General features: G+C 40.6%; 1 protein-coding gene across 1 annotated transcript in view; it reads right to left on the bottom strand.

The window, feature by feature from the left end:
* TNFSF13B (TNF superfamily member 13b) overlaps positions 1-16,807 on the bottom strand; it is a 29,741-nt gene extending 12,934 nt beyond the window's left edge. The window contains exons 1-3 of the mRNA XM_042930172.1: positions 16,249-16,807; positions 16,068-16,155; positions 1,416-1,472 (exon numbers count right to left, since the gene is read on the bottom strand). Coding sequence (XP_042786106.1) covers positions 1,416-1,472; positions 16,068-16,155; positions 16,249-16,602 — 499 coding nt within the window. The 5' untranslated portion in view covers positions 16,603-16,807. The remainder of the gene's footprint in view (positions 1-1,415; positions 1,473-16,067; positions 16,156-16,248) is intronic.
* Between the last annotated feature and the right edge of the window lie 9,570 nt (positions 16,808-26,377).

The raw sequence follows: 26,377 nt of genomic DNA, 5'->3' as shown, positions 1-26,377 counted from the left end.
GCCCCTCCCCTGTTCATGCTTTGTTTTTCTCTCAAAAATAGATAAATATTTAAAAATATATATATTTAGAAGGTAAATTAAAAAATATCCTGAACGAAAGGAAAATGGAAACACAACATACAAATACGTATGGGATGCAGGAAAGCAATGGTGCTTAAGTGCCCATGCCCACTAGCAAATACATGTTGTTCAAGGCTTGCTGGTCTCATAAGGCTGACCCATGGGTCCAAAGAGCGAAGCACCCACACAAGCACCCTTCAGTCAGTGGAGATCATGCATACTACTCTGTGCAAGTCATGTTCACGATCAAGTAGCAGCCTCATCTTTTAGAGTGATTCACAGCATTTTTGTTTGGGCCAAATGTGTGAAACAAACCTTTTCTAAGTCATATGTTAAAGATTTTATCTTTGGTCCTAAGGTCTTCTTCTGACCTTAGTTTAATCCTTAGTAAACAGTCTGCTGCCTATTAAAGGTTGCAACCGTATGACTTTGGAAAATGCAGAGCAATAAATAATGGAATCTCAAATAGTTCAGTATCTGCGTTACATTCAGGATAATTAAAGTCACAAAGAAAAACACAGATGGAAGATAGCACTCTTGGCAATCATTACAAAGGCCAATCCAAATTCATTCTCTGGGCTTCTTCTTGTTTCCCCATTCCTGACCCCCAGCTTAACCCTCTGACACTCATGAACTCCCTGTTCTGGTTCACCGCCCAGACATTCCCCAGCCCCTCGCCTGCTTTATTTCTCTCCATCGCACTTAATTTTTTCATTCTACATTTTACTTGTTCATTTGCTTTTTCTTTTTTCCTGTTTTCCCGTCATCAAAAGGTAAATTCCGTGAAAGCGAGGAACATATGTATCTTATTCATCGCTAAGCCCCACTGCCCACACAGTAACTGGACGTTGCATGTTCTTAACCAATATACGTAAAATAGAAAGCAATCATCTCACATTGGATTGTCATAAAAGTGTTATGTTTATTTGCACATACGATATATTTATTAATAAATTAATGAATATAAAATATTTATGACCTGTTCAGTTCTATCTTCATCCTGTTAAGATCTCTAAAACCTAACAAATAGGAGAATTAATACTTGTGAAGAAGATCTCAAGTCATTAGAGAAGCCAAAATGATTTCTAAAAAAAAAAATTGAGTTTGGCTTAGTACTGATTTTGGCTTAGTACTAATTATTTTAAATCTCTAAGTGTTAGTGTCTCTAAGATAAGTCGGCTTGTTGGATTATTACATTCACCTAAATATTTATTACCCAATCATTTTGATAACGGTTAAGTTTCTTACTTTACACCTGATTCTAAGAAGTTGAGGAAAACAGCTGATTCGTGATGAAGTTTGAACAGAATCTTAGAGGTGTGAGTAGAAAAGTTACGGGGGGGCCATCTCATTACCTTTTCGTATAGTAGGTGTGTCGCTGTCTGCGATCAGTTGCAAGCAGTCTTGAATGACTGAAAAGCAAAAATATATCCTTTTAGTTACTTGAATAGGAACAGTAAGGGAAGGAAGAAAAGTGCCTGAGTCCACAAAGCTATTTTTCCAGAAACCCCGAGCCAATTCTACCTCCTACGGATCCTGCACATTGTTCTACAATTACTTTGTGAAATTTGCCCACAGATATTTATTATAAATTTTACTTAAAATAGAATATGTCCTTGAAGTTCATGGTTTAGAAAAACCCTACACACTGTTGAAAAACGGTAAGTATATCATCTTTATTGTTCAACGTAACTTGCCCTCAAATATTATGCCTGGACAGAACGCAAGTTTATCATGTGTTTTTCAAGTCTATCATAGATATGAACCAAACTACCAGAATATTCCAAAGTCATGTTTTTTTTTTTTGTTTAAAAAAATCCCTAACGCTAATTAATAAGTCAGTGGTCGTGCTAATAATATTAACATTACTGAAAATAAAAACAATTGCTAACATTTATTGAGCGGATATAAATACAGGCAACCTCACAAAAATCCTAAAAATTACATCCTGGAAACTAAGTCCTGCAAAGTGTAAACAACTTGTTCGGGGCCTGCAGCGGGAAGTGACGGGGCCAGAATTGAAACCATGCCCATTTCACTCTGGAGCCAAAGTCAGGCTTTTGGTAAAGTGTTTTGGACCCAAAAAAAAAAAAGAAAGAAAGAGGGAACATCGTTAAAAATAAAATGGGAGATTTCCCTGAAACTGCATAATCAGTAAAACTTCTGGGAAGCATCAGTTCGCATCGCATCACTTATCACATGTACAATATTCCAGAAAATATTCAAGGAAAGAGAGAACTATTCTGTTAAATAAAGACAAATGCCTCCAGGTGAACGCGAAATAAGGACATTTTCCATGGGAACAGAAAACAAAGCAGTATATATCTCTGAAAATCATAAAACAGAAATTTAAGCATGCCTCTTTGAAATTAAGAAAATATTAGTTTAGAGTTTTTATTATCCAGTAAGTATTTTATTCCGAGTTGAAGTGGGATATTAAGAACATGCTTCTCTCTGTATACATTTTAAGAGCTTGACACAGTGAATTCTGCTTCAGTTGATTAACTGAAAACATTCTGATATTTACAACACGGAGTAACAGAGGTAATCGTGATAAGTTCTTCCCAAGCTGTGCAAAGACACAGGCCTGCAAAGAATACGAGTATTCACATAAGAAAATCTGTTATCAAGTTTCCCTTGGTATTTCAAGGCGGAAATATCATGTGAACAACTGCAATTCTTTTATGACTCTGAAACTTTTCTACCACGTTTTCATGTAAACCTGATCATTTTGACAGAGGCAGAACATTCTGGACTATTCTGTGATTCTTTTATTGATCTGCAAAACAACGGGGGCCATGTCTATGCCATAGGGAAAATGTGACCCAGTGCTGTTACGCTGACAGACCTTCTGCCACGACAAATATGTCAAAGCATCAACAGTGGCAAGATGGTCATGAAGAAGGGCGGCTTGAGAGAAAGGATTTAACGAAACAGCCAAAGCAGTGAAAGTCTGAGGAGTGTGCACAGGATCTAGGGGAGCCCTGCTAAACCTATTTGAAACATATTCCTATCTCTCTAACAAACACTTCTTAAGGGCTTACTGCTCAGTTCTGTGACGGATGCAAGGGTCAATCAGAGCATGTGAAGCTTTAATCTTTCTTCCACACAGAAGAAGAGGCGGATGTTGACACTAGTCAAAGTCAAATTTCCAAACGTTCCATCTTTCCTTTGTGGCACATGTACGCGTACATAGAGATTAAATGAGATAATGCATGTGGAGTATTGCGTACTACTCCTGATACGCAATAATTGGGAAATCAAGCTTGGTTATTACGGCAGTCGCCGTGTTAGCACTCTTGTTCTTGTTCTTTACTGAACCCAGTTAACTGGGCACATGATGGAAGCCCACGAGGAGAGCACAAAGATCCAATTAACCCAATAAAGAGAAAACCAGGTTACTCCCTGTTTCAACTGACCCTTTTCTTGACCATTTACCCAAAACTCCACAGGAGTTTGGAGAAAGACTGATGCTTTGAGGCTACCAAACTGATAAGAAAATATCTAAGTTTTAATCTCCGCAGCCCAACTCCAGTTGGCTACAACCTACACGTCAAGAAACAATGATCTATTCTATCATGTAGTAGCAGAAATCTAACTTTTAGAAGAAAACACACTACGGAGGGAAAAGTGTGTTTCAAGAAATACTCTTCAGAAAGGAAGATGGAATATTAAAAGAAAAGTTCAACAATAGTATTTGAATTATACTCACTGAAGCCAGTGCCATTCATTAATTTTCCTTACTCCAGAGAAAGTCACCGGGCTTCTGAAGGAGTTTTGTTGGAAATCAGCAGAGGACTTCCCATTCTGGCCTCCAGAGATGCTGCTTGAGTCCTATCAACCTTATCAGTGTTATTTACCTCTTCACTTTCAGCTCTTCCTTTTTAGAAAATTCCATATCCATTGTCATCTTCTCTCTCGTACAACAGTCCTTTAGGACTTTCCCATTCAACACAGATGTGACCTTAAACTATAGATTGTCACTCACAAAAAGTGGGTCAAAATAGCAACACTTTTTCATTTCTCCCAGTAGCAAAGATATCCAACCACAAGAGTTCTGAGAATGCACAGTCTTGTAAGAAACACAAGATTGGTATGATGTTCACCGACTGTGTTTAGTTTTTAAAAGTCTTCATACATCTTTCCCTCTACTACAACGGAAGGAAATTTGAAGAGTCTGAGAACAATTTATCTTTGTAATGAATCAAGGCGATAGCATACATTAAAACTTTCCTGCGTGTGATGGGGTCACACGTATTTCTAAATGTATATATTATATATTATAATGATGTGTGAAAAAAAGGAAAATTGATCTTGTTAAGTACAAATTTACAGCATAATATTTATCCATAATATTAAACTTTGTGTAAAATATTTCTAAAACAAATATATGATATTGACGGCCAAAACAGTTCACAAAAGAGAATTCCTAAAATAAGAGTTTTCAGAACAAAAATAATCTGCTATTGCTCAATATCTGATACAATAAAATCCAACCAACCTCACAACTAGACTAGCGTTGAAATATTTTCCCTACGGAAAACATCTTGAGTTTGAAAGCCATCTCTTTACGTATAACCTTTATGTTACATTTGAAACACCATTTAAATAGAAAAAGGGATTGGAAAGTTTACGGGATTGCTGCTATCTGCTGTATTGTTTTCTGTATTGGACCCAAACCTTTTCAAACTGGGATCGGGTTTATTCTCTTTATTTCAACAAAAGTTCGATCTAATATCAACCACCATAAATACTGCAATTACGCAGATTATACATAACTCCAGTGGAAAACACAGAGCGCTTCCCATTACATTCGCCCCATCCATATGATCCACACCTACTCCTCCTTCGTAGTCCTTTTTACTCTTCTCATTCAACCTTCTTCCAAGCTCTTCAGTCTGGATGAGATGTCCTTCCTGCATTTAACTGTGTCCCTTCCTCCTTCTGTCTTCTTACTTACTGCACCACAGGTTTTAAAGAATGTGGACTCTGAAGGCGATGTCTCTCTTTTATTTCTGTATACCTTACCATTCAGTGTATGAGGTCACGAGAAATACAGTTTGATTTTTCCTGAGCTAGTTTTGAAAAAATAATCAGTGGCTGGAAAAGTTTAACCAGGATAAATTCCATAAAGACCCCAATACTGACCTAATGATGAACACAGATTTATGAGGAAATTCAAGAAAGCATGATTTGGGGAAAAACATTTCTACTGGAATGGGAATACAAGAATTTAGGGGTGAAAAACTAGATTATAAATTCTTATTTGATTGGCGATAAACAGTTTGCCAATACAAGTTAACAGAGTTTTAAAAGTATGTCTAGAGAGCTAAATTGAGAAGTATGTATTTGACTTACCAGGAAAAAAAAATAGAAATTCCTAATCTTCAGAGGGGCCTGCCTGATATATGTTGTGCTTGAGAAACATCATACATGTGTCCTCGTGGAGACTAAGTTGCCACACAGAGAAGAGTGAAAACAAAGATTCAGCTGTTGACTGGCATAAATATAATATAAGGGTGATTTGATCCCCAAAGCAATTATATAAATACAGCATCCAAGATAAATTGTGAAAAAAAATTAAAAGTTTGTGACCGAGTGTGTGTTTGAAGGAGAATTAAAAACTAATAATAAAAACGAATTTTCAATTCTGGGTAATTCAGAAAGGTGGTAGCACTACAATGGCCCTGAGGAAGTAAAAAGGGGTGCTGGTTCTTTGGGGGTTTTGGAAAGAAGTTGACAGAGCAAAACAGAAATCACGACAGTTGATAGCAGTAAAGAAAGATATTATCTGAATGGAAGACTCTGTGTGTGTGTGTGTGTGTGTGTGTGTGTGTGTGCGCGTGTGTGTGTGTGTGTGTGTGTGTGTGTACAGAGTCCTAAGCATTAATTGGACATTGTCACACTGCCAGGTACCACTCCTGATTTCAGTATTTTCTATGCCTAAAGCACTGTAGGATATATAAAATGGCAGTCTTTTGCCTTGGCTCATAAACACTAAGAGTAAAAACACAAAACAAAACAAAACCCCAGGAAACAAAATGCCATCTTCCTAAGTTATTTCATTTTACAATTGATGAAACATTTTAATTTAAAATGACTAATTTTATAGTTGAGTCATCATCTCCACAGGATATGGCTTTTTCCCCCCTTTTACCATGAATTCCTTGCATCGCTTTAGAACACTTCTCATTATTAATGGTGTATACTCATAAGGCACTGGGTATAGGTAACTTACCAGTGATGAAAATTAGCTTCATGACACGATATGCACACATACTTGAAGCCAAGGAAGGTAAACACAAAAATATACCTAATGCTTGGAGAAAGCTATCAGTGAATTGCACAGCCAGCCCTTACACCTTCCGCTTCGCCTTGGACATCTCTGCCTGGCTGCCACAGTGACGATTCAACCTCAGCATGACCCAAATTTATTTCTTTGTCTTCCTCACACCCACACGCCTCTTATGCTTCTGTTTTCTCTTAGTGGATATAAGTATCCTCTGAGTTGCCCAAGCTAGGAACTTTGTAAACATGCCTGATTCCTTCCTCTGCAATCTTGAAATCCAACAAATAATCAAGTTCTAATGGTTTGAATTTTTCAACTTTTGCTCAGTGTGGATTCTGTCTGTCATTTATCTCATCCACCAGTTTTACTGAGCACTAAATTTAGGTCATATGTTGTGCTCGGAATAGCAAAAAAAAAAAGAAAAGAAAAAGAAAAGACACTATCTCTACCCCCATGGAGCTTGCGATCTAGGGGGAGGAACAAGTATGAATGAGAATCCGAAAGACACACTGGAAGTTGCAGCTGTAAGAGCAATACAGTGGCCAGACTTTGACCCAATCAGGAAGGCTTCTCTGAACAGTGACACTTAAACTGAAATTAAAAGAAAGAAGGGGCGGCAGGGCGGGGAAGGGGGGGTGGTGGTGGTGGTGGGAGGTGGGGGTTTGGCGTGCCTGGGTGGCTCAGTTGGTTAAGCATCTGACTCAACTCAGGTCAAGATCTCCCAGTTCATGGGTTTGAGCCCCGCAATGGGCTCTGTGCTGACGGCTCGGAGCTCGGAGCCTGCTTCGGATTCTGTGTCTCCCTCTCTATCTGGTCCTCCCCTGCTCACCCTCTGTCTCTGTCTCTCTCTCTCTCTCTCTCAAAAATAAGTAAACATTAAAAAATATTTTTTAAAAGAAAAGAAGAAAGAAGGGGGTAGGAACATCCCACACAAAATCAATAGTTATGAATATACACAAAGGCTAAAGTTGGAGGGATACAGCAATATGGCTGAAGGGGGTAGAGACAGACAGACAGACAGAGACTGAGAGAATAATCAAACCCGACAAGAGGAGCAAGTGGGGTGGGTCCGTTCAGATCTTTACTCTCACTGTTCTCCTGACGCTAACACTTGCTCACCAAGTTGTGCCTCTTGGCCTTTCTACTACTTCTACTCCATCGCTTGCATTTCCTCAGATTTGCCTTCCTAAACCAGAATTTTATCTTGCCTTCTAATTCTTATAACTCCTTCAGGTGGGGTTCCCCTGCACACAAAACCCAAACCTCCCTTCACAACCCCACGACCTCTACCCTCCCATACCTAGAAGCACAGAAGTTCATCCTCCCGCTCCCAGGACTGCATATGTGCTATTCTGCCTGGCTAAATACTCCTCACCTTAGTATCTGGTGAAACCTGTCCATCCCTCAGGGCTCAGGCCAAATATCAACTCTTTCCCTGATCCTTACAGCTAACTATTTGATCCCACTACACTTTGCACATACATCTATTGAAATAACATTTCACTATATATCCTAATTTTTTCTATTACTGTCTCTTTCCCTAGGCTGAGTCACTTGACATTAAGAACTATCAGTTACAAATTTGCACAGCATCTGGTTTATATCAGACTAAAAACAAAAAATCTGTGGCACATATGGAAGTGATGAATCACTAAATTTTACTCTTGAAACCAACACTACATTGTACATTAACTAACTTGGGTTTAAATAAAAATTTTTTTAAATGCTTAAAAAAGAAAAAAGAAAGAGGAGGAGAAAGCCTGAACTTGTAAAAACATCGCAGTCAATAAACACTTGCAAAAATCCAAGCAAAGGAACGATACCGAGGTGCTAGTGTGTATTTTGATGGTTCCACCTACTACAGTAAGACCTCTTCTTGTGTTTTTTCTACTTCCTGTTCCATTACTGTTCCCATGCCCTGGAATACTGTCTCTTTTTCCCTGAGTTGAGTCAGTCTTCAAAACTCAGCTCAGCTCTTATCCATCATGGTCTTAATAATCTTTCAATCTGTGATCTGAACTAACATCCTATAATACCATAGATCGTTGTCCTCTTGTTGGTCCTAATGTTAATAACGGTCTAGGTTTCTTCGAGACCCAACAGTTTTTGTCAGATCTGGTGTATTACGCAAACATTAAGTGCATATAGCTCGCACAGTGGAAAACAACTCAGAATTTATAGTTAGCATATAATGAATGTAAACCTTAGTTCTCAAACCAATTTAGCTGTTTAATCATGAAATTAACACTTAATATGAAATTAAAATATTTTATCTCTAGAATAACAATAGTTTTCTCATAGTGGTGTTGTGAGAACCAAGTGAAGTCATAGTTTACACATGCTTTTTGTAAAGGCTAAAGAGCTTGTTTACTATTTTTAAATTTACATTAATTTTGTTTAATTTCTCCAGCTCAATATTTAGCTTGTGGAGAGAAGGGACTGATTATGTCTTGGCTTCAAGTCTCTTGTCTAAAATGAGGACAATAATGCCAACCTAACAGGGGTTACTGAGAAGGTAAATGATGTTATAGAGCCCAACCCAGAGCTTGTGTGTGGAAGACACCCAGTGACCGAGTCTTTTTCTCCACTTTCCTATATATTCTTGAGTGTCCACCCCAGACCTTGGCCCAGTGGATGCTTCCTGTATATTTGAGCAAAATCTGTTTCTTCTCTAGCTCTTAAAAAATGAGAATACCTTTTATTTATTTTTATTTTGTATTATTTAAATTTTAGTTAGTTAACATACAGTGCAATATTGGTTTCAGAAGTAGGAGTAGAATTGACTCATCACTTACATACAACACCCAGTGCTCATCCCAACAAGTTCCCTCCTTTAATGCCCATCAACCATCTAGCCCGTCCCCCCACCCCATCAAAATCTGTTCGTAACAAAGATATAGCTGTCCAATACAGTTCTTTTAAATAGGACTTGACTTATAAAAATAATAAACATTAAAACCAATATCCATTCCTACAGGATTACTGAGAACAACACATTCCTCAACATTATGGATTTATTTCTTAAATATCTACCCATTTCCACAAAAGTTTTTTAAGGTGATAGAATAAAGAATGATTGAATCTTCAGGAAGAAACAGAAAGACTTTTCCTGACCTCTCCTTACACATCTTCTCCCCTCCTCACCCTTCACACTGCCGAATCTGTTAATTCTGCCTTAAATCATTCACTTCTTCATGATATTTGCCATTTTCTAGTATTGTTACTTACTCATTACTCATGTTTATTGACCACTTTCTGTGTCTTTCCACCTCACTGCAATGCAATCTCCAGGGGGCAGGAAACTTTTATCTGTTGTGTTTTCTGATCAACCCTCAACACCTAGAACAGAGTTTGAAAGCTAGCAGGCCCGCGGCATACATGGAAGAGACACAACATCACTTTTGGCTGCTTTGATTGACTCATTTCCTGGTTCTTCTGCTTCCCAAAACTTTAAACTTGACAAGAACAGGGTTCAGATATTTGGTTGTGAGGTCACTATTTTATTTTATTACTGCTTTTGAAATTGAACGGGAGCCAGCTCTTGCAACACTGAAAAAGAAGTCATTATTGAAGCAGGGGGGGGAGAAATAGCACTTGGGGAAGATTCTGGTCAAAGATCACCATGACAACAGCCAGCTGTTTCTGTTCTAGGAAGGAACACACCCTTACTGGGTAAGAGCCTCCGGTTAGCCTAATTCTGGTACGAATTGGATGGTTGAGTTCTACACTATATATGCTTTCGACACTCACTTTACAGTCTTGTAAGATACAGCCCTGCCGGAAATCTCAGTGAAACAAAGCCTGGCTGCTACAGATCTTTCCGACCTCCCATCTTTCCTTACAAAGGAGAGGGACTATGGGTTTCATGAAAGAACACTCCGAAATGGAGTTCAGCTTTTAGTTAAGTACCAACGTTGGCTTCGCAGTTATGACAAAGGATGGTAACGTAAGACAACAGGAGACACTGGATGAGGGGTATATGGCAACTCTCTGCCGTGTTCTTGCAACTTTTCTGTAATTCTAAAATAATTCCCAACTAAAAAAGTTTATAAAAAGAGAGAAAAAGAACGTAAAGCAGATTGACCAAAATCTTACAATAAATATTTATTTAGCAGAGGAAAGATGGGTAATTTTTTTCCCACTCTTGTTTTTATATTCTGTTCCATGTTGTCAACACTATTTTACTATTTTAATGAGACACGTATAATAAACATTATCAATAAAAATAATTTTTGTACTTCTATCATCTAAAACACATGAACTTCTTTTTTTAAAATTATTTATTTATTTATTCTGAGAGAGAGAAAGTGCAAGGAGGGGAGGGGCAGAGAGACAGGGAGAGAGAGAACCCCAAGCAGGCTCCACACTATCAGCACACAAACCATGAGATCATGACCTGAGCCAAAACCAAGGGTGGGAGGCTTAACCGACTGAGCCACCCAGGCGCCCTAAAACACATGTATTTCTATTAACTTTTAAATTCCCTACTGAATAACAAGGGGGGAAATATAAAGGTCACCTGATTTTATTAATAAACTGTTTAGTAATAAATAAATATAAACTGTTTATTAATAAACTGTTTTAGCTCAGCGGGTATCCATTTGAAAGAATTCATCGTCCTGATGGACTCTTAGGATGCTTATCTCTAGGTTCTTAGAGCGAACAGGAGAGCTGACAGCATTGATCATTATGACTCCATTTGTGAAGAAACTTTAACATGTAATATTTCAAAGCCATAGCGCTTTCATTATTATTTTTAATTAGGAATATCTCCAAATACACTTACGGGCTTAAAAGTGAGCTTTTTGGCTAATATGAGCCATCTGGCAATTCTTTGATCCTGGATTTCCCCACATTTCTGTTTGTTCTACTACAATCAGAAATTATCTTATGAAACACAGAAAACTTAATAAGACCTCCATTTGAAACACAACACCATTAAGAAAAACAAAACAAGAGCCAAATAACCAGCCTGCGCAATTAAATAAAAGCATTTACCCCGGGGAGGAGTGGATGGAGCACCGAGTGGGCACGCAGGCTGACGGTGATGTCCGCCCCTTCAACTACTGCCATTCAGTCTGTGAATACCCCCCAAGCTGTACCCTTAAGACATGTGCCCTTCTCCGTATGTAAACAATACTTCAGTTAAAACCAAAACATTAAAACCAGAAATCCACGAAATTAGAGTTAGATTGCTGACTATGAGAGTGTCTCTATGACTTTTAGTGAGCCCAAACTGTGCCTCTACCCGGTGAACCAAGGCGGGGGCAAGGGGCTCTCAAACTCTCCCTGAGACTCTCGCCATGTGATCAAATTCATTCTTTGGCGAATTTGTTGTTTTAAATGTCAAGTTAAAAAATTGCATAAGATGGCCTCTGATCAAAACCTGAGAAGTGAAGAAATATGGGAAAAATCCCCCCTCCCAATGATTGCCAAATCACAGCATCTTACTTCATAGTGAGCCCAAGATCCATCAACAAATATTCATAGAACACCCACTGTGTGCAAATACCACGAAGAATGTGCAGAGGAAATATGGCCCATACCACAGAAGCCTCTACTCTTTAGTTGTACAGACAGGACACGTACAAATGACAAGGCAAAAACCCCACAGGTGGTATGTGACACTTACCAAATACTGATGTGATTCTAGGCATGCTGTGTGCTGAAGGGAGGCTTTCTAGCCCAACACACTGGAGTTTACTCACAAACCGAATATACATGCAGTAAAATTGACGTGCCTGAGTGAAATTTAGGTTGGACTTATAGAAAAATAAAAATGGGTGACATTCTGGAGTGTCATTTAGCAATACTTAGCTCTGAACCTTTTTGACATAGTCATAAAATGATGGCAACTAACGTTGAGTAGCAGAGGTAGAAAGCAGAGTATTCTAAAAAAAGACTAAAATAAAATTATATTTCTGTTAAGTATACATCCAATATGTGTGTGGATGTGGCTTAAAAATAACCATGTGATTGAATGCTGCATTCGTTTTTGAGAATTCTGTACATTTTAATTTTTATTATTTTTTTAATGTTTGTTTATTTTTGAGACAGAGAGAGACAGAGCACGAGCAGGGGAGGGTCAGAGAGAGAGGGAGACACAGAATCCGAAGCAGGCTCCAGGCCCTGAGCTGTCAGCACAGAGCCCGACGTGGGGCTCAAACTCACAGACCGTGAGATCATGACCTGAACCAAAGTCAGACGCCTAACCGACTGAGCCACCCAGGCGCCCCGTGAGAATTCTGTACATTTTTAAAGAATTTAACGAGCCATTTGAAAATACCAGGACTCCAAAATTGCAAGAAAACCTTTTTTAACTAACTGTGAAAGAATCGTAAAACCTATATAGGGAAAATTGTATCCAATTGGGAAATTTAAATTTTTTTTTTTTAAATTTTTTTAACGTTTATTCACTTTTGAGAGAGAGAGACAGAGGGTGAGCAGGGGAGGTTACAGAGAGAGAGACACACACAGAATCTGAAGCAGACTCCAGGCTCTGAGCTGTCAGCACAGAGCCCGATGTGGGGCTTGAACCCATGAACTGCAGATTCATGACCTGAGCCCAATCAGATGCTCAACCAACTGAGCCACCCAGGCACCCCGGGAAATTTAAATTTTGATATTTAGTAAGGAGATATCATGCATTTAAGTATTCTTGGATATATAAATAAAACACTGTAAGAATTCATTTTCTTCCACAGAATTACAATTTTTATAAAATTCCAACCAAAAATGTCAATGGATCTATAAAGTATTTGGAAAATTAATACATAAGAACATAAATGGACACTTTGAAAGTAAAAGGGAGAACCTAAGGTTTTTTAAGCCTTACTTAAATCAGAATAGAGTAGAATAAACAGAAACAAAGAAAGCTGTATAGATTCAAATTGTTCAGCATTTTCTCAACTCCCCCCCCCCAAAAAAAAAAAAAAAAAAAGGATGCTACCAAACAGAAAAATAAAATCATGGACTTTCAGAAACCCTCTTGGTTATATACATATTTTTGTAGTGCTAAATAAAATATGTTTTCCCTGCATGACAGAAAAACTGAGAACAAACTGAGGGTTGACGGGAGGGGGGGCTGGGGGGGAGGGGAAAGTGGGCGATGGGCATCGAGGAGGGCACCTGTTAGGATGAGCACTGGGTGTTGTATGGAAGCCAATTTGACAATAAATTTCATATTAAAAAACAAACAAACACATTATGAAATTTTACTGAATGTGATAAATATACTACGGGGAAAAATAAATAGAAAATATATGAAATAAGAGAGAAAAAAAAGAGAATGGCGTCTAAAACGACATTCAAGCCAGTTTCACTGAAGAGGAAGGAGAGCAGATATGAGCAGTCACTAAGGTTCTCCTCTTCAAACCTTTCATCTCAGATCTATGAATGTTATGAGTATATATACAAGAAGAGAAAGAGAAAGAGAGAGATGTACTATATACTGTATATATACATATATAGGATATATCCATATGCATACATACTGTATATATGTATACTATATGAAAGGTTTATAAAAATCTTAGACAAACCATGATCACGACAATAGCAATTACATCTGGGTTTTAGATACTAAGTAAATTTTGATTCACTTGATAGAATTCTCTATTACTTTCCAAACTTTCTAAAAATTACAAATTATTTACGGAAAAATTTTAATCAGTGTATCATTTGTGGATGCCATCAAATCACAAATTTGTAAAAATGTACACATGGGAGGAAATTTTAAAATATAATAGAGAGTATTTTGAGGAAGTGGGACTCCGGAAGTTAATTAATTTCTTACTCAACGTCCTTTCTTCTTAAATCTGCTGTAAGGAGCCCGTATCCTCTCTGCAATGGTAAAGTTAAGGTTTATTTGTAAGATGAATGGGCAGAGGCTGAGGAGTAGTAGCACAGAGGTTGAAGAAGATTGAGGCATTCTGACCCTACTAGATATTAAAGCTCATTATGTTACAAAATACTTAAAATATTTTATTTAATACAGATAAACAGAATAATAAATCAGTGAAAAAACAGTCTCAAAATAGATTCATGAGAGACTTAATATTAACACAGTAAGCTTTCCAATGCAAACAAGTTGAAAATGAGCATCCCATGAAATTAGCTATATTTAATAGCAGTTTGGTAAGAAAACATAAAAGAAGAAGGGAAGATAAAGCTGGTGTGATGTGATCCACCAAATAAACGCCACAAGGATTAAGGAGTTAAATACCAAACTAAAACACTAAATTATGAAAAAGTCAAAGTAGCAGGCTGTAGAATAGGCTGTGTAAGAGATTACAAATACATATATTTTCTGCTTTGATATAGTAGAGAAAATCAAAAAGAAAAGTTTATCACATTAAATACATAGATGTAAAATCTCTGCAGGAATTTTAAAAAGCAAAATATGAAAATAGTTACACCCAAATTTTGTTAAACAGTATGTCTAACATAGAGCTTGTTCAAAATCACAAAAAAAAATTAGGATAAATGAGGGAAGCCATAAATAAAAATTAGCAGGTGACAAAATTAGAATTTACCCAAATATGCAGAAACAAATTCATCCTTCTCTTCGAGCAAGCAACAGATTACATTTGAGATACTGTTTGACAACTACTAAACTAGCCAGAATAAATTTTAATAAAATGCTGTGAGAATGTGGAGACCTTGTGCACTGCATTTCTGACTGTACACATTTATAACTCACTTTGAAAGCAACATGGCAGTAATAAATGTTCATCCTCTTTCGTTCTGATATTTCATCTATGGAATTTATGTGGAACACATAAAATTCCTCGGAAATGAGAGATCCGCGCAACAACTTTGGAAATGATCATTGTGACATAACTGCATGATAACGAACTAACGTGGATGTGTGAGAATTACTTAGAAAGAAGGAAAATGCTTATTGTATAACGATAAGTGAACGCAAAAATATGCCGTAGTATATATATGGTGTTTTTTAATTGTGTACAAAGTACAGATGATAAAATGCAAAGTATGAAAACAATTCACCTGCTCAAGTATAGTAAAAATATGAGTGTTTCGTAGTCTATATTTGCTTAAAGTCAATTGTGTCTAATAGACACAAAGCGATACTAAAGGTAATCGACACAAAGCATTTATAAAAATCATGGTTTTGCAAAACAGGAAAGACTTTTTTCCATGAATAAGGCAGTCAGTGAAAAATACGTTTACAGTCAGAGCATCGTGTGTGTGTGTGTGTGTGTGTGTGTGTGTGTGTGTGTGTGTGTAAAACAAAGTCTGTTTTAAAGCTAGAGCAATAAACACAATGAATCGCGGCCGCACACCTGCTCCCGGCGTGATCCCAGGGTGCGCAGCGCACCCTCAGGGAAGGTGTATCTATACCTGACCCTCCGGGACTCAGGTGGACACAGCGCGCGGCGCTCTTCTCCTCGAGTGACGGACACGGCTTTTGACGCAGGTGTGTCCCATCCGAGGAAGACCCTGTGACCCCTCCCCTCCTCTGTGGTTAAGGCAGGGCCCAGCCCTCCAAGTCCGCTTGTCGGGGACAGACACCTGCCGGCGCGCCGGCTGTGCCACAAAAGCCACACGTGCTGTAGAGGCCACTTGCACAGCCTCCGGGCACCGCTCAGCGCTCGTGGAGGGGAGGGGGTCCCCAACCCGGAGGCCGGGGTCCACACCCGCACACCCGCGGACGCCGGCATCCCGTCTGCTAAGTGCTTCCGCGCCCCAAACGTACCTGTGTCTTCGGGACCCAGAGCGGCGCGCTTCCTTCTGCCGCTCTGGCTGGAGTTGCTCTCTCCCGCCGGGGCTGGTGCAAAGATCCCCTGGGGAGACAGAAACCCCAAGTTACAGCCCCGGCGTCGCAGGGGCGCGGGGGTGGCGGGGGGCGGGGGACGGGCTGCGGCGGCTGCACTCACTTTCAGCGCGCTGGGGACCGCGGGGGCCAGGCGCGCGCCGGACGCCCCGGGGGTTGCAGCCCCCGCCCGGGGAGGGCCCGGCTCAGCCCGAAGCTCCCGGGGCTCCCGGGGTTCGCGGGGCTCCCGGGGCCCCCGCAGCTCCGCCCGCAGGCTCCCCAGCTCGGCTTGCAGGACGGCCACCCTGCACAGGGACACCACCGACAGGCAGCAGGACGTGAGCGCCAGCAGCAGGGTCACGGCCAGCAGCGCTGCGTCTTTGGGGCGCGAGCCGGGCGGCTCCTTCACTTTCATTTCTTCTCCCCTCTCCGGGCGAGGACGAAGGCGTGACCGCTCGCCTTCCACGCAGCCCTCCATGGCACTCGGGGGACTTGGAAGGTCCGGGCCTTTCGAGAAAGTGGCCGCAGGGAAGGGATCATTTCCTGTGAGCGGTGCTTGCTGAGGTCCCACACCGACTACATGGCCTGGCTGTGCCGTGGCCCCCGGGAGAACTCCCCCGGGTCTCCCCGCGTCTGCCCGGCTGCATCCCGGCCCCCAGTGGGTGATAGGGCTTCCTGGCACCGGCCCTTCCATCCGATTGCCCAATCATTTCCTCATTTCACTTTCAGTATCTGTAAGAATTCTAATGGCATCTACACACACACACACACACACACACACACACACACACACACATATACACGGGCCCTTGGCATCCCCCCGCCAGGCGGGACTCAGGGTTTGGACCGGCCCACCCGGGACCTGTGGAGCCCTGAGGTACTACAGGAGCTCCCTGCGGTGTGGCCCGAGCTGGGCCACTGGGGGCCACTCTGCGAGGGCAGGGGAGAAAGAACGAGGTTCCTGCTGGTGTAATAGAATTAATGAGCAGGTCAGATAAGCCAAGTGCTTAGTACTGAAGTGCACTCTGCTGCAGAGTGATTCATGAACGGTCTCTAAGTGGGAAAGAAAACCAGATGTCCTCAGAGGCCGCAGGGACGTCCACTGGGGAATATTCTCTTTATTATCGTTGGAGCATTGCCGTAAGAAGAATGGGGCTACACATTGGAGATGTCTTTACATTGGATGCGAGGGGGTCTTTCCATGCAGGGGATGCTGCAACCAACCCCAGGAGCGCTCCCCCCAGGTCCCGGCCGGCTCAGCCCCACGCTGGCCGGGAGAAGTGGCTTCGACTCCAGCTCCAACGCTTCGGTCCAGACCCACCATGAATTGCCCTTTCCCTAAAGCAGCTTCTCTACTGGGCCCTATTAGGTTGACTGCCAGAATCGAATGGCTATGTGAACAGCCCGGCTTGGCTCATTTCACTTTCAAATCTCTATTGGTGGACCCAGAGTCACTGCAGAGACCCTGGTCCTGCCTGGTCTCCATGGCCAGCTCCTGGACATTTCCCGGTTTCTGGCTCTTTGCCTCCGGCACCTGCAGGTTGTGTAAGGAGCTCACACTTGGACAAATGTTACCGACCACTTGCCAAATTCTGGCTACATGACTCCCCCGTGTGCTAGGGCTACTGAGCGGTAGCCTCATCCCACCTCACTGTCCCATGCCAGCTTCACAAAGAAAGTGACTGAGATAGTGTGAGGACAAGGGCTCCCAGCCAGGGTGTGAGTCCTGGCTCCACCCTTCACTCTCCTGGGGCCTCTGGGATTCAGTTCCCTCATGGGTGAAATGGGATGGTGACTGCCCCCGGGAATTCTAACCAGGCGTATACGAATATGGAACAAACTATATTCGCGATGCTCCCACTTTTCATCCGTTTTCCTTCATTACATGAAATACTTTTCTTTACTACACACAGCACTAGCACACACACCTTTGTACGTGTCTCCTTGTAACACCTGCCGGGGTTTCCCAAACAACTGCTGGAGAACGGGCACATCTTCACCTTCATCGGGAGTCACGGAGCTGCCCGTGGATGAGTTCCCACTTCCTCACTGTGTCACTAGGCATCATGTCATGAGACATTCGTTTTTACCTGTTAGGACTATGTTATCTTTTCCCTTTGCGTCTGCAAGTTCTGAGACCTTTTTAAAACGACTTGTCTGTCTCTCTCTCTCAAAAATAAACATTTAAAAAAATTAAAATGACTTGTAAAGAACATTAAAAAAAACTCTAAGATGATCTTTTAATGATTACCTTGGTCCCCCAAGTCAGCTCTTGTCTAATCTCTGGCCTGGAAGGACATCATTTGTGAGTGTGTGTGCACAGTCCTTCATGTCAGACATCGTGTAATTCAAGTCTTCTGTCACAGCCCTTGTTTTCAGGCCAATCAGGCTGACACACACTACATAAAGTTGAAAGAAAGAAAGAAAGAAAGAAAGAAAGAAAGAAAGAAAGAAAGAAAGAAAGAAAGAAAAGAAAAGGAAAGAAGGGAGGGAAGAAAGAAAGAAAGAGAGAAAGAGAAAGAAACAAAGAAAGAAAGAAAGAAAGAAAGGAGGGAAAGAAAGAAAGAAAGAAAGAAAGAAAGAGAGGGAAAGAAAGAAAGAAAAAGAAAGATAGAAAGAAAAAGAAAGAAAGAAAGAAAGAAAGAAAGAAAGAAAGAAAGAAAAAGAAAGAAAGGAGGGAAAGAAAGAAAGAAAGAAAGAAAGAAAGAAAGAAAGAAAGAAAAGAAAAGAAAGAAAGGAGGGAGGGAGGGAAAGAAAGAAAGAAAGAAAGAAAGAAAGAAAAGAAAGAAAAAGAAAAGGAAGGAAAGAAAGAGAAAGAGAAAGAAAAGAGAAGAAAAAAGAACAGAAAAAAAGAAAAAAGAATTAGTTTGGGGATTATATGAAACCCTTCTGACTAACAGTAAGTGCAACCCACTCAGGTTATATGTGTGCGTGTTAATATTACCTAAATTCATACAGAACTACAAGAATTCAAGGCAGTGCCTGAAACTGATGACTCTCTTCTTTTACTCAGGATGCTTGGCCGCCGCGGCTTCTTTCTGTAAATCAAATTTCTTCCACTTCTCATGGGAGATTCTGCTCTCCAGATGCTGCTGTAAAAATTCCAAAGAAAGGGAATAATTTGATTGTGTTAGAGAATTAACTCTGTTTTTGTTGCTCTTGTGGGCAGAGGCCTTCATGCCCAACTGACTGGAGAGAGCGCCACCGACCAGCTCAGGGGCAGGTAGTGTCTCCTCTTGGATCAAGCAGTGGGCATCCTAAGCACAGAGAGGGAGGGCTGGGGCTTCTTCCCTGGAAGGCAGAGGGCAGCAGCTTCCCTCCACCCAGATATGAGGCTAGCTGTCACTGCCATGTGCAGTCCTCCACAGCGATCACACAATCGAATTTCTCTGAAGGCAGGTAGAAACTACGTGGCGTTGGTGTGCTCTTGGATTTCTTATTAGAGGAACAAAAGGAAGTTATCACTCCATAAATCAAAGATCTGTTTCCTGTCAAGGAAATGGCTTGACAATAATTTAACTGAAATTCTGTTACGCAACTTGCATGCCATTCATTGAACAACAGGCCCCACCACAAGGATATTCAGTGAAGGAAGCTGGCATACCTGAGCCAAGGAACACTAGAATGTCCTCTGTCTGGACTTAGCCACTTTTTACCCACTTCTTTTTCTCACCTGAAATGTAAAACATTCCCCTGGAACAGCTATACCAAATGTAATAAGCAAATACATGTTCCTCGTCCCGTCTGCTCAGAATTGCCTACCTGGGAATATGGGACAGTATATTTGAAAAGAATTTAATTTTTGAGTTTAACCAGGCGTATGACTCAGAGAATAAAGCAAACAGGAACTCTGGCTGCTTGCTTCTTATACTGACAACCTCAAAATATCCACAGAGTTTAATTAGAACCTTCTAACTTGATAGTATTATGACGAATTAGCTTCTCTTATACACCTTCTATGAGGACAAAAAAAGTGTCCTTCCTGAAGAACTGGACGATTCTAGCATGTAGACAACAACTCTTCTAGACATGTGGATAGACCTAACAATAGATCTCAGTAAAACTGGCTTCCGAAAGTGCTCAAAATACGATAAATAGTAGGATACAAATAATTATTACATTTGAGAAACAATCACATTGTTTTCTGTTGGAAATATATACGCAGTCAGTGAAACTTGATTTGGAAGGCTAAGTGCTAATCACTCGGTAACTTAACCATGAACTGATGAGATGTTACCGAAAATACACACCTCTAGTCATTTCACATATGAAAAATGATGTTGGCAATGATGATTTCTATTTCTCAACAGTTTTACTAAAAAGAGGAATGTGCATTTACTGGAGTTTTGTTTGTATAACTGGTGGGAAAAACATCCACTTTTGTAAGAATTCAGTTTCATTTGTCAATGTCCTTAATTCGTTGTGGGACTGCGTTCAGATGTAACGCTCTTGAGTAACGGTGGTTAAGTGTGAGCTCTTAGAAAATTTCTGTTTACCTCAATGCTACTTTCAATTACAGAGGTTTAGTTTGCAGTCTTTACGTTTATAATACCCACACAAATAAAGTTTTACTTAGTATTAAAATGGATATGTATCAATCGAGGCCATCATCTGCCTCCTTCATAGGTAGATGAATTTTTCTATTTCACGTATACAGACACAGAATACACACTGACACATCGGGACACCTGAATAAAACCTGGTCCAATTGAACCACCTCAAAGACATTGGGCGAAATGATAGAGCAATTCTACCCAGGCAAGAACTAGAACTCTCTGCCTCTAAAAATTGAGGCAGAGCTTGCAAGCATTTAAGATAAGTTCTTTGTTATTTTGCTCCGTCAATGTTGGAAGAAAAATGATAGGGGCCAAGGGCACAGGCTGAGTCAGACATATCTGCGCGCCCCAGGCTGCTTTACCATCTGGACAGACACTTCCCTGCCCTGAATCTACAAAGTGATTTTGTTTAGATGTCTGTCTTGGTGGGATGCTGCCCAGTCGGACGCTTAAATCCTAATCATTGAAAACGCAGCCCTGGTGACTCCATGCACATCGTCCCTGTTTGCTAAGTGTGGACAGACTAGCGAGGTTTCTAACAACCGTGTGTGAGGGGCTCATGAGAAGGAGTTCATCATGCGTAAAGAGAAACAAAGGAAACACTTGCTCCATCACATGGCTGTATATGACAATCTAGAACCCAGCCAGCAGTGTGCCAGGCTTCCAGGCTGAGGGCACAGGGTCCAGGAAGAGACCTGGGTCTCTAATGGCACTACCTGCTGCTGAATTAATCAACTCTTCATGCTCCCTGTTCGGGGATTTCGCATATTAAGTACTACATTTTCCTGATTCTTTAAGCCAATTTGCTACATGATTAGACGTTGATGCACCCAGAGACATCCCAACTAGCTCTGCTAGCTAGAGGATGTTTATAGACTTTCTGTACAGAAATTAGACTTTCTGTACAGAACAGTTTTGAACATGCTTTCAGAATTTTTCCACGTGTCCACATTTTTAGAACTATAATGTAAAGACAGAAAAGGTCAGCACCCGCAGCTAGGAAAAACAGACTCATTCACTAAGAGTCTTCTTTCTGATTTCACTTATTTTTTGACAATTTCAGTTATTTCATCGTGTTGGGAAACTTAAGAAACAGACACCTTTGGAAATGCTACTATGTGTAATGGATCTGTCTTTTCTGTGTGGAACTAGAAGAAACCCAGTCACCTCTTTCTGAAAGGAAACCACGAAATCAGAATTGTGAGTCTCTGTATGGGGAGGGAGCCCCCTCAAACACACACACACACACACACACACACACACACACACACACACAGACACACACACACACACAAGCAAAGGGGAGCCCAGGGTGTTTGGGGGCAGTGTGAACCATCTCTCTGTCCTTCTTACCAGCTCCCGATTATCTGTCTTTCCCTAGCCAAACTGCACGACAGCCCAGAGACAGGTAGACAGTAGTGATGCCTTGAGCTCTAACTAGTCTGAGACAGATGGATGGGGCAAGGCTTTCCTCCCCGCTCCGCCCCTGCAAGTGAGAGTTTACATATTTATGTGAGACCAGAGGGTAGGGGGCTCCATGTGTCTGTGAAGGAAAGGGTGAGCCGACAATGGTTACCATCAGCCCCATGGGGATAAGCCACATCTCCTGGAGCCCCAAGCATGGGTAGAGTCAGTCCTCGTGTCCCAAGGCTGGGAGAATATAAGGAGAGCCCCAGTGCCCATCAGCAGACTGTGGTTTCCCTGGGGTTCAGTGGTGGCTCACGGGGTTAGAGACACATGATCTCCCACCAGCTGGGCCCAGACTGCCCACCTTGCCCTTAAAGGGAGCCAGTGAGGTGTTTAGGAAAGGTAAGCAGTCCCACAAAGAAACCGAACACAGAAATGCCCCTGCACAGACCCAAAAGAGAGGAGACAGACAACGTGAATTTTAAAGTTGACAGAAGATTCAATTGCAGGTAATTTTTTTTCAGGAACTGAGAAAGCTTCCCATAATTTTCCTAGTAAACAGTTTAATAGGAGGAAAGGACAGTCACTTTGGAGCTCTGAAACACTGGCCTGCGGGCTCCAGTGGGAGCAAAATGTCAGAACACAGCACACAAAAGCTAGCAGATGTAAGAGGGTAGATTAAAGACACAGTGATTCAAAAACATGAAGGGGAAAAGTTCTTTTTCCTAATCCCATAAAGACCTAAAACCAGTTTGAAAATGCTCACCAAGTGGTAACTCCAAGAAAAACAGACCCAGGAAAGCCTGATGAAATTCCTGAACACAGCAAAATCCGTGGGATATGTAGAAAATAAAGCGTGTCAAACTTTGTGAGATGCATTTAAAGCTACTTTTATGAAAAAAGTGATAGCTTCGATTGTGTATTTTGGGGAAAGGTGAAGGATTTATGTGATCTGCAGAGAAACATATTCCAATTGTATACTTTAGAAAAGAGTGGCCAACAGTGTGCTAAGCATACAGGCCAGACTCCTGAGAAATTGAAGAAATAAGGGCAAATGAAGCTTAAAGATAGAAGAAAGACAAAAAGAACATAAGAAATTAATAAAACAAATGGCAAGCAACCATACAATGGAGGGGATAAAGGAATTTGGTTATTTGAAACAAAAAATAAAACGAGTAACTTTTAGGAAGAACAAAGAAAAAAAGAAAGTACAAGCTTGCGTTAACAGAAATGAAACCTGGGGCATTTCTAGAGCTATTACAGATGCCAAAAAGGTACTAAGAGGTGGCGATGAACAAATTTTTGCAATCATGATAAGGGGAAACAGGAGTTTATATTATTTCTATTTTCTGTACAAGAAAAATGAAATAATAAATCAGGGAAAGCAAAGGCCAGATGAATTACCATTCACCCGTCATTAATGCTCTAGGTGCTAGGGATGAGAAAGAAAGACAGAGAAAGAAAAAAGAAAAAGGAATTAAGAAAGAGAAGTTAGGGGCTCCTGGGTGGCTCAGTCGGTTGAGAGTCCGACTTCGGCTCAGGTCAAGATCTCGCGGTTCATGAGTTCGAGCCCCGCATCAGGCTCTGTGCTGACAGCTCAGAGCCTGGAGCCTGCTTCTGATTCTGTGTCTCCCTCTCTCTCTGCCCCTTCCCTTCTTGCACTCTGTCTCTCTCTCTCTCTCTCTCAAAAATAAATAAACATTAAAAAAAAATTTTAAGAAAGAGAAGTTGAACCTTCCCGCTCTGTGGAGGTTAAATTCTGTTGTGTGTGAGATCATTCATTTCAAACAATTTCGCATTATAATAGAGATGCAAAATGGTTTCTTATCTGGTTTTCAATTTATTTTGTATCTGTGGTTGTCTTTTTACTGTGTTTTAAATTGTGTACTTGAGATTTCTCCCTTTATTTCATGAAGGGATAGCTAAAACTAATTTGTTTATGTACTGTTGGCTAAGAAATCAGCAGAGGGTTTTACTTGTTATCTTTAGGATTTGCTTCATTCTGCTTTTCTTGTTTTGTTGCTCTAACTTCTGCTGAATGCCTAAATCACTCATTTCCTTTCTTATTTGATACCGAAAAATAGGCTAGTATATGTCCTAAGAGCACTGCTTAGCAAGATTCAATCCGATTTGACAGGCAATGTTTTTATTATTCATATTTTCAAGAAAAATCTCACAATTTGGTTTGTTTTTCAGCCGTGACTCAAAAGCCATTTAGGAGATATTTGCTAATTTGTTTTAATTTCCAGGCATATTTTTTCATTTTTCTTACCCATTTCTAGTTTATTCCATTGCGTTCTGATCTTCTCCTCTTCCTATTTCTATTTATACAGTTTAACTAATGTTTCTTTGTAGATTCATAATATTTTCATTTGTGTGACTATAACACAGATCCTTTTATTTTTTACATCTGCAATATCCTTTGATTTGCTTGTTTATAATATGTTACCAACTGATGAGATGGAGGAAAGTCTCCTACAACTAGTGTTTTATCTGTGCATTTCCAGTTATTCATCTTGTGGATTAGAGTTATGGGTACTGATGCTCTAATACTCAAAGTTACATTATTTACCATTATGTATATTATTAGCATAAAGATATTTCTTAAAAAGGAGGATAATGACTCCTATCTATGACAAAGAGATTTTTTTTCCCAAACGTTCAAGAAACACAAAATTTAGTCAACATTAACCACCCTCAAAAGGGAGAATTTTTTTGGCTTTGTTGCTGTTGGGTTGTTGTTGTTTTTGAGAGAGAGACAGAGAGAGAGACAGCATGTATGTGAGAAGAGGGAAGGGGCAGAGGCAGAGAGAGAGAATCTCAAGCAGGCTCCACACTCAGCGTGAAGCCCGAGGCGGGGCTCAATCTCAGGACGCTGAGATCATGACCTCAGCCAAAATCAAGAGTCAGACGCCCAATCAACTGCGCCACCCAGGCGCCCCACAATGGCAGAGTTTTTGTACAAGCTGCTGTGAGGAGTAGTTTTGGAACACGGTGAGAATAAACCCTCCGGTGGAGGTCCGTTTGCCATGTGATTCCGTAGCTCTTCCTATCACAGAGTTTCTCTATTTCCTTGCTTCCTGAATCTGAGCTGACCTTGTGAGTTGCTCGGATCAACAGAATATTGCAGATGCGCTCCATTTCCAGTTTACGCTCTCTTGGACTGCTTCCCTGAGACCACCATGTAAGAAAGTCAGTCTATCCCACTGGGGGATGAGAAGATAAATGGAGAAGCAGCCCAAAGTCCCAGCCCAGGGCCAGCATCTGGTGTCAAACATGTGAGGGAGGCCATCTGGAGCCTCGCGGCCCGCGGAGCTGCCAAAGGCACATGGCCACAGTAGTGACCCACAGTGGGACCAGCAGATGCATTGGCCACAAAGCCACAGAATCGCAAAAAATAAATCATCACTGTTATAAGCCACTAAATTAGAGTGGTCTGTCACTTAGCAATAGAGAACGAAAATATCACACTGATTACAGTTTAATAAAAATAGAAATCATTTAAAAAGCTGGTCAAAGAGTTGTTTACTTGAAAATGTAAAATTATGTTCACAGATAAAATCTGAAACAAAGAGGTATACAAAACTGAAGTTAAGAAACTACCTTGGGAAACAATGAGAAGAGAAACAATTTACATTAAAACAGCCAGGCTACAGTCACTAATGAAACCCGACCACTGAAAACAAAGCTATCATCAAAACACAATCCTATTCTGAAGAAATCAGAAAGGGAACAAAATAAGCCAAAATAATTCAGGAAATGAAAATTAAGTAACACACATTGATGGTTAGTTGTTAATTATGTACTGCTAGTTCGAATGGGAGAAAAGAGAACTCCTTCAAAAATGCAAAATTAAAAAAAAAAAGTTGTTTTGGAAACCAATCTAGCAATACCTAGTAACACTGAAAACACAAAAGCACTTCAACTCAACTGCTGAGAATTTATCCATGGGGGTGGGGGGCGGGGGTGGGGAAGGAAACGGTAGCAAAGGACTTACATATATACTGTCTCAAGTAAAATCAAATTCCATTTAGTCCTCTGTTGGGAATAGTCAACTTCTTCTGGTGTGTTTTCAGGCTACTCAAAATATAAAGCTACAGAGTCTATTGTACTCAAACTGTTTTATTACCACGTCTGATTGTCCAACAAATTTATAAGAAAATTTGTAAAAGCCGTATTAGATAATTGCGGAGACTCCTAAGACTCATCTAATATGTTAGTAAGAATTCATAAGTCTTATTGTCAATTACTTTTGAATTTCCTGCATTTAAAATGAACTGATTTTTTTTT

Source organism: Panthera leo, chromosome A1 (assembly GCF_018350215.1).
Source record: "Panthera leo isolate Ple1 chromosome A1, P.leo_Ple1_pat1.1, whole genome shotgun sequence".
NCBI classification, from domain to species: Eukaryota; Metazoa; Chordata; class Mammalia; order Carnivora; family Felidae; genus Panthera; species Panthera leo.
Note: the sequence above shows the minus strand (reverse complement) of the source record. Positions and strands in the feature narration are given on the sequence as shown.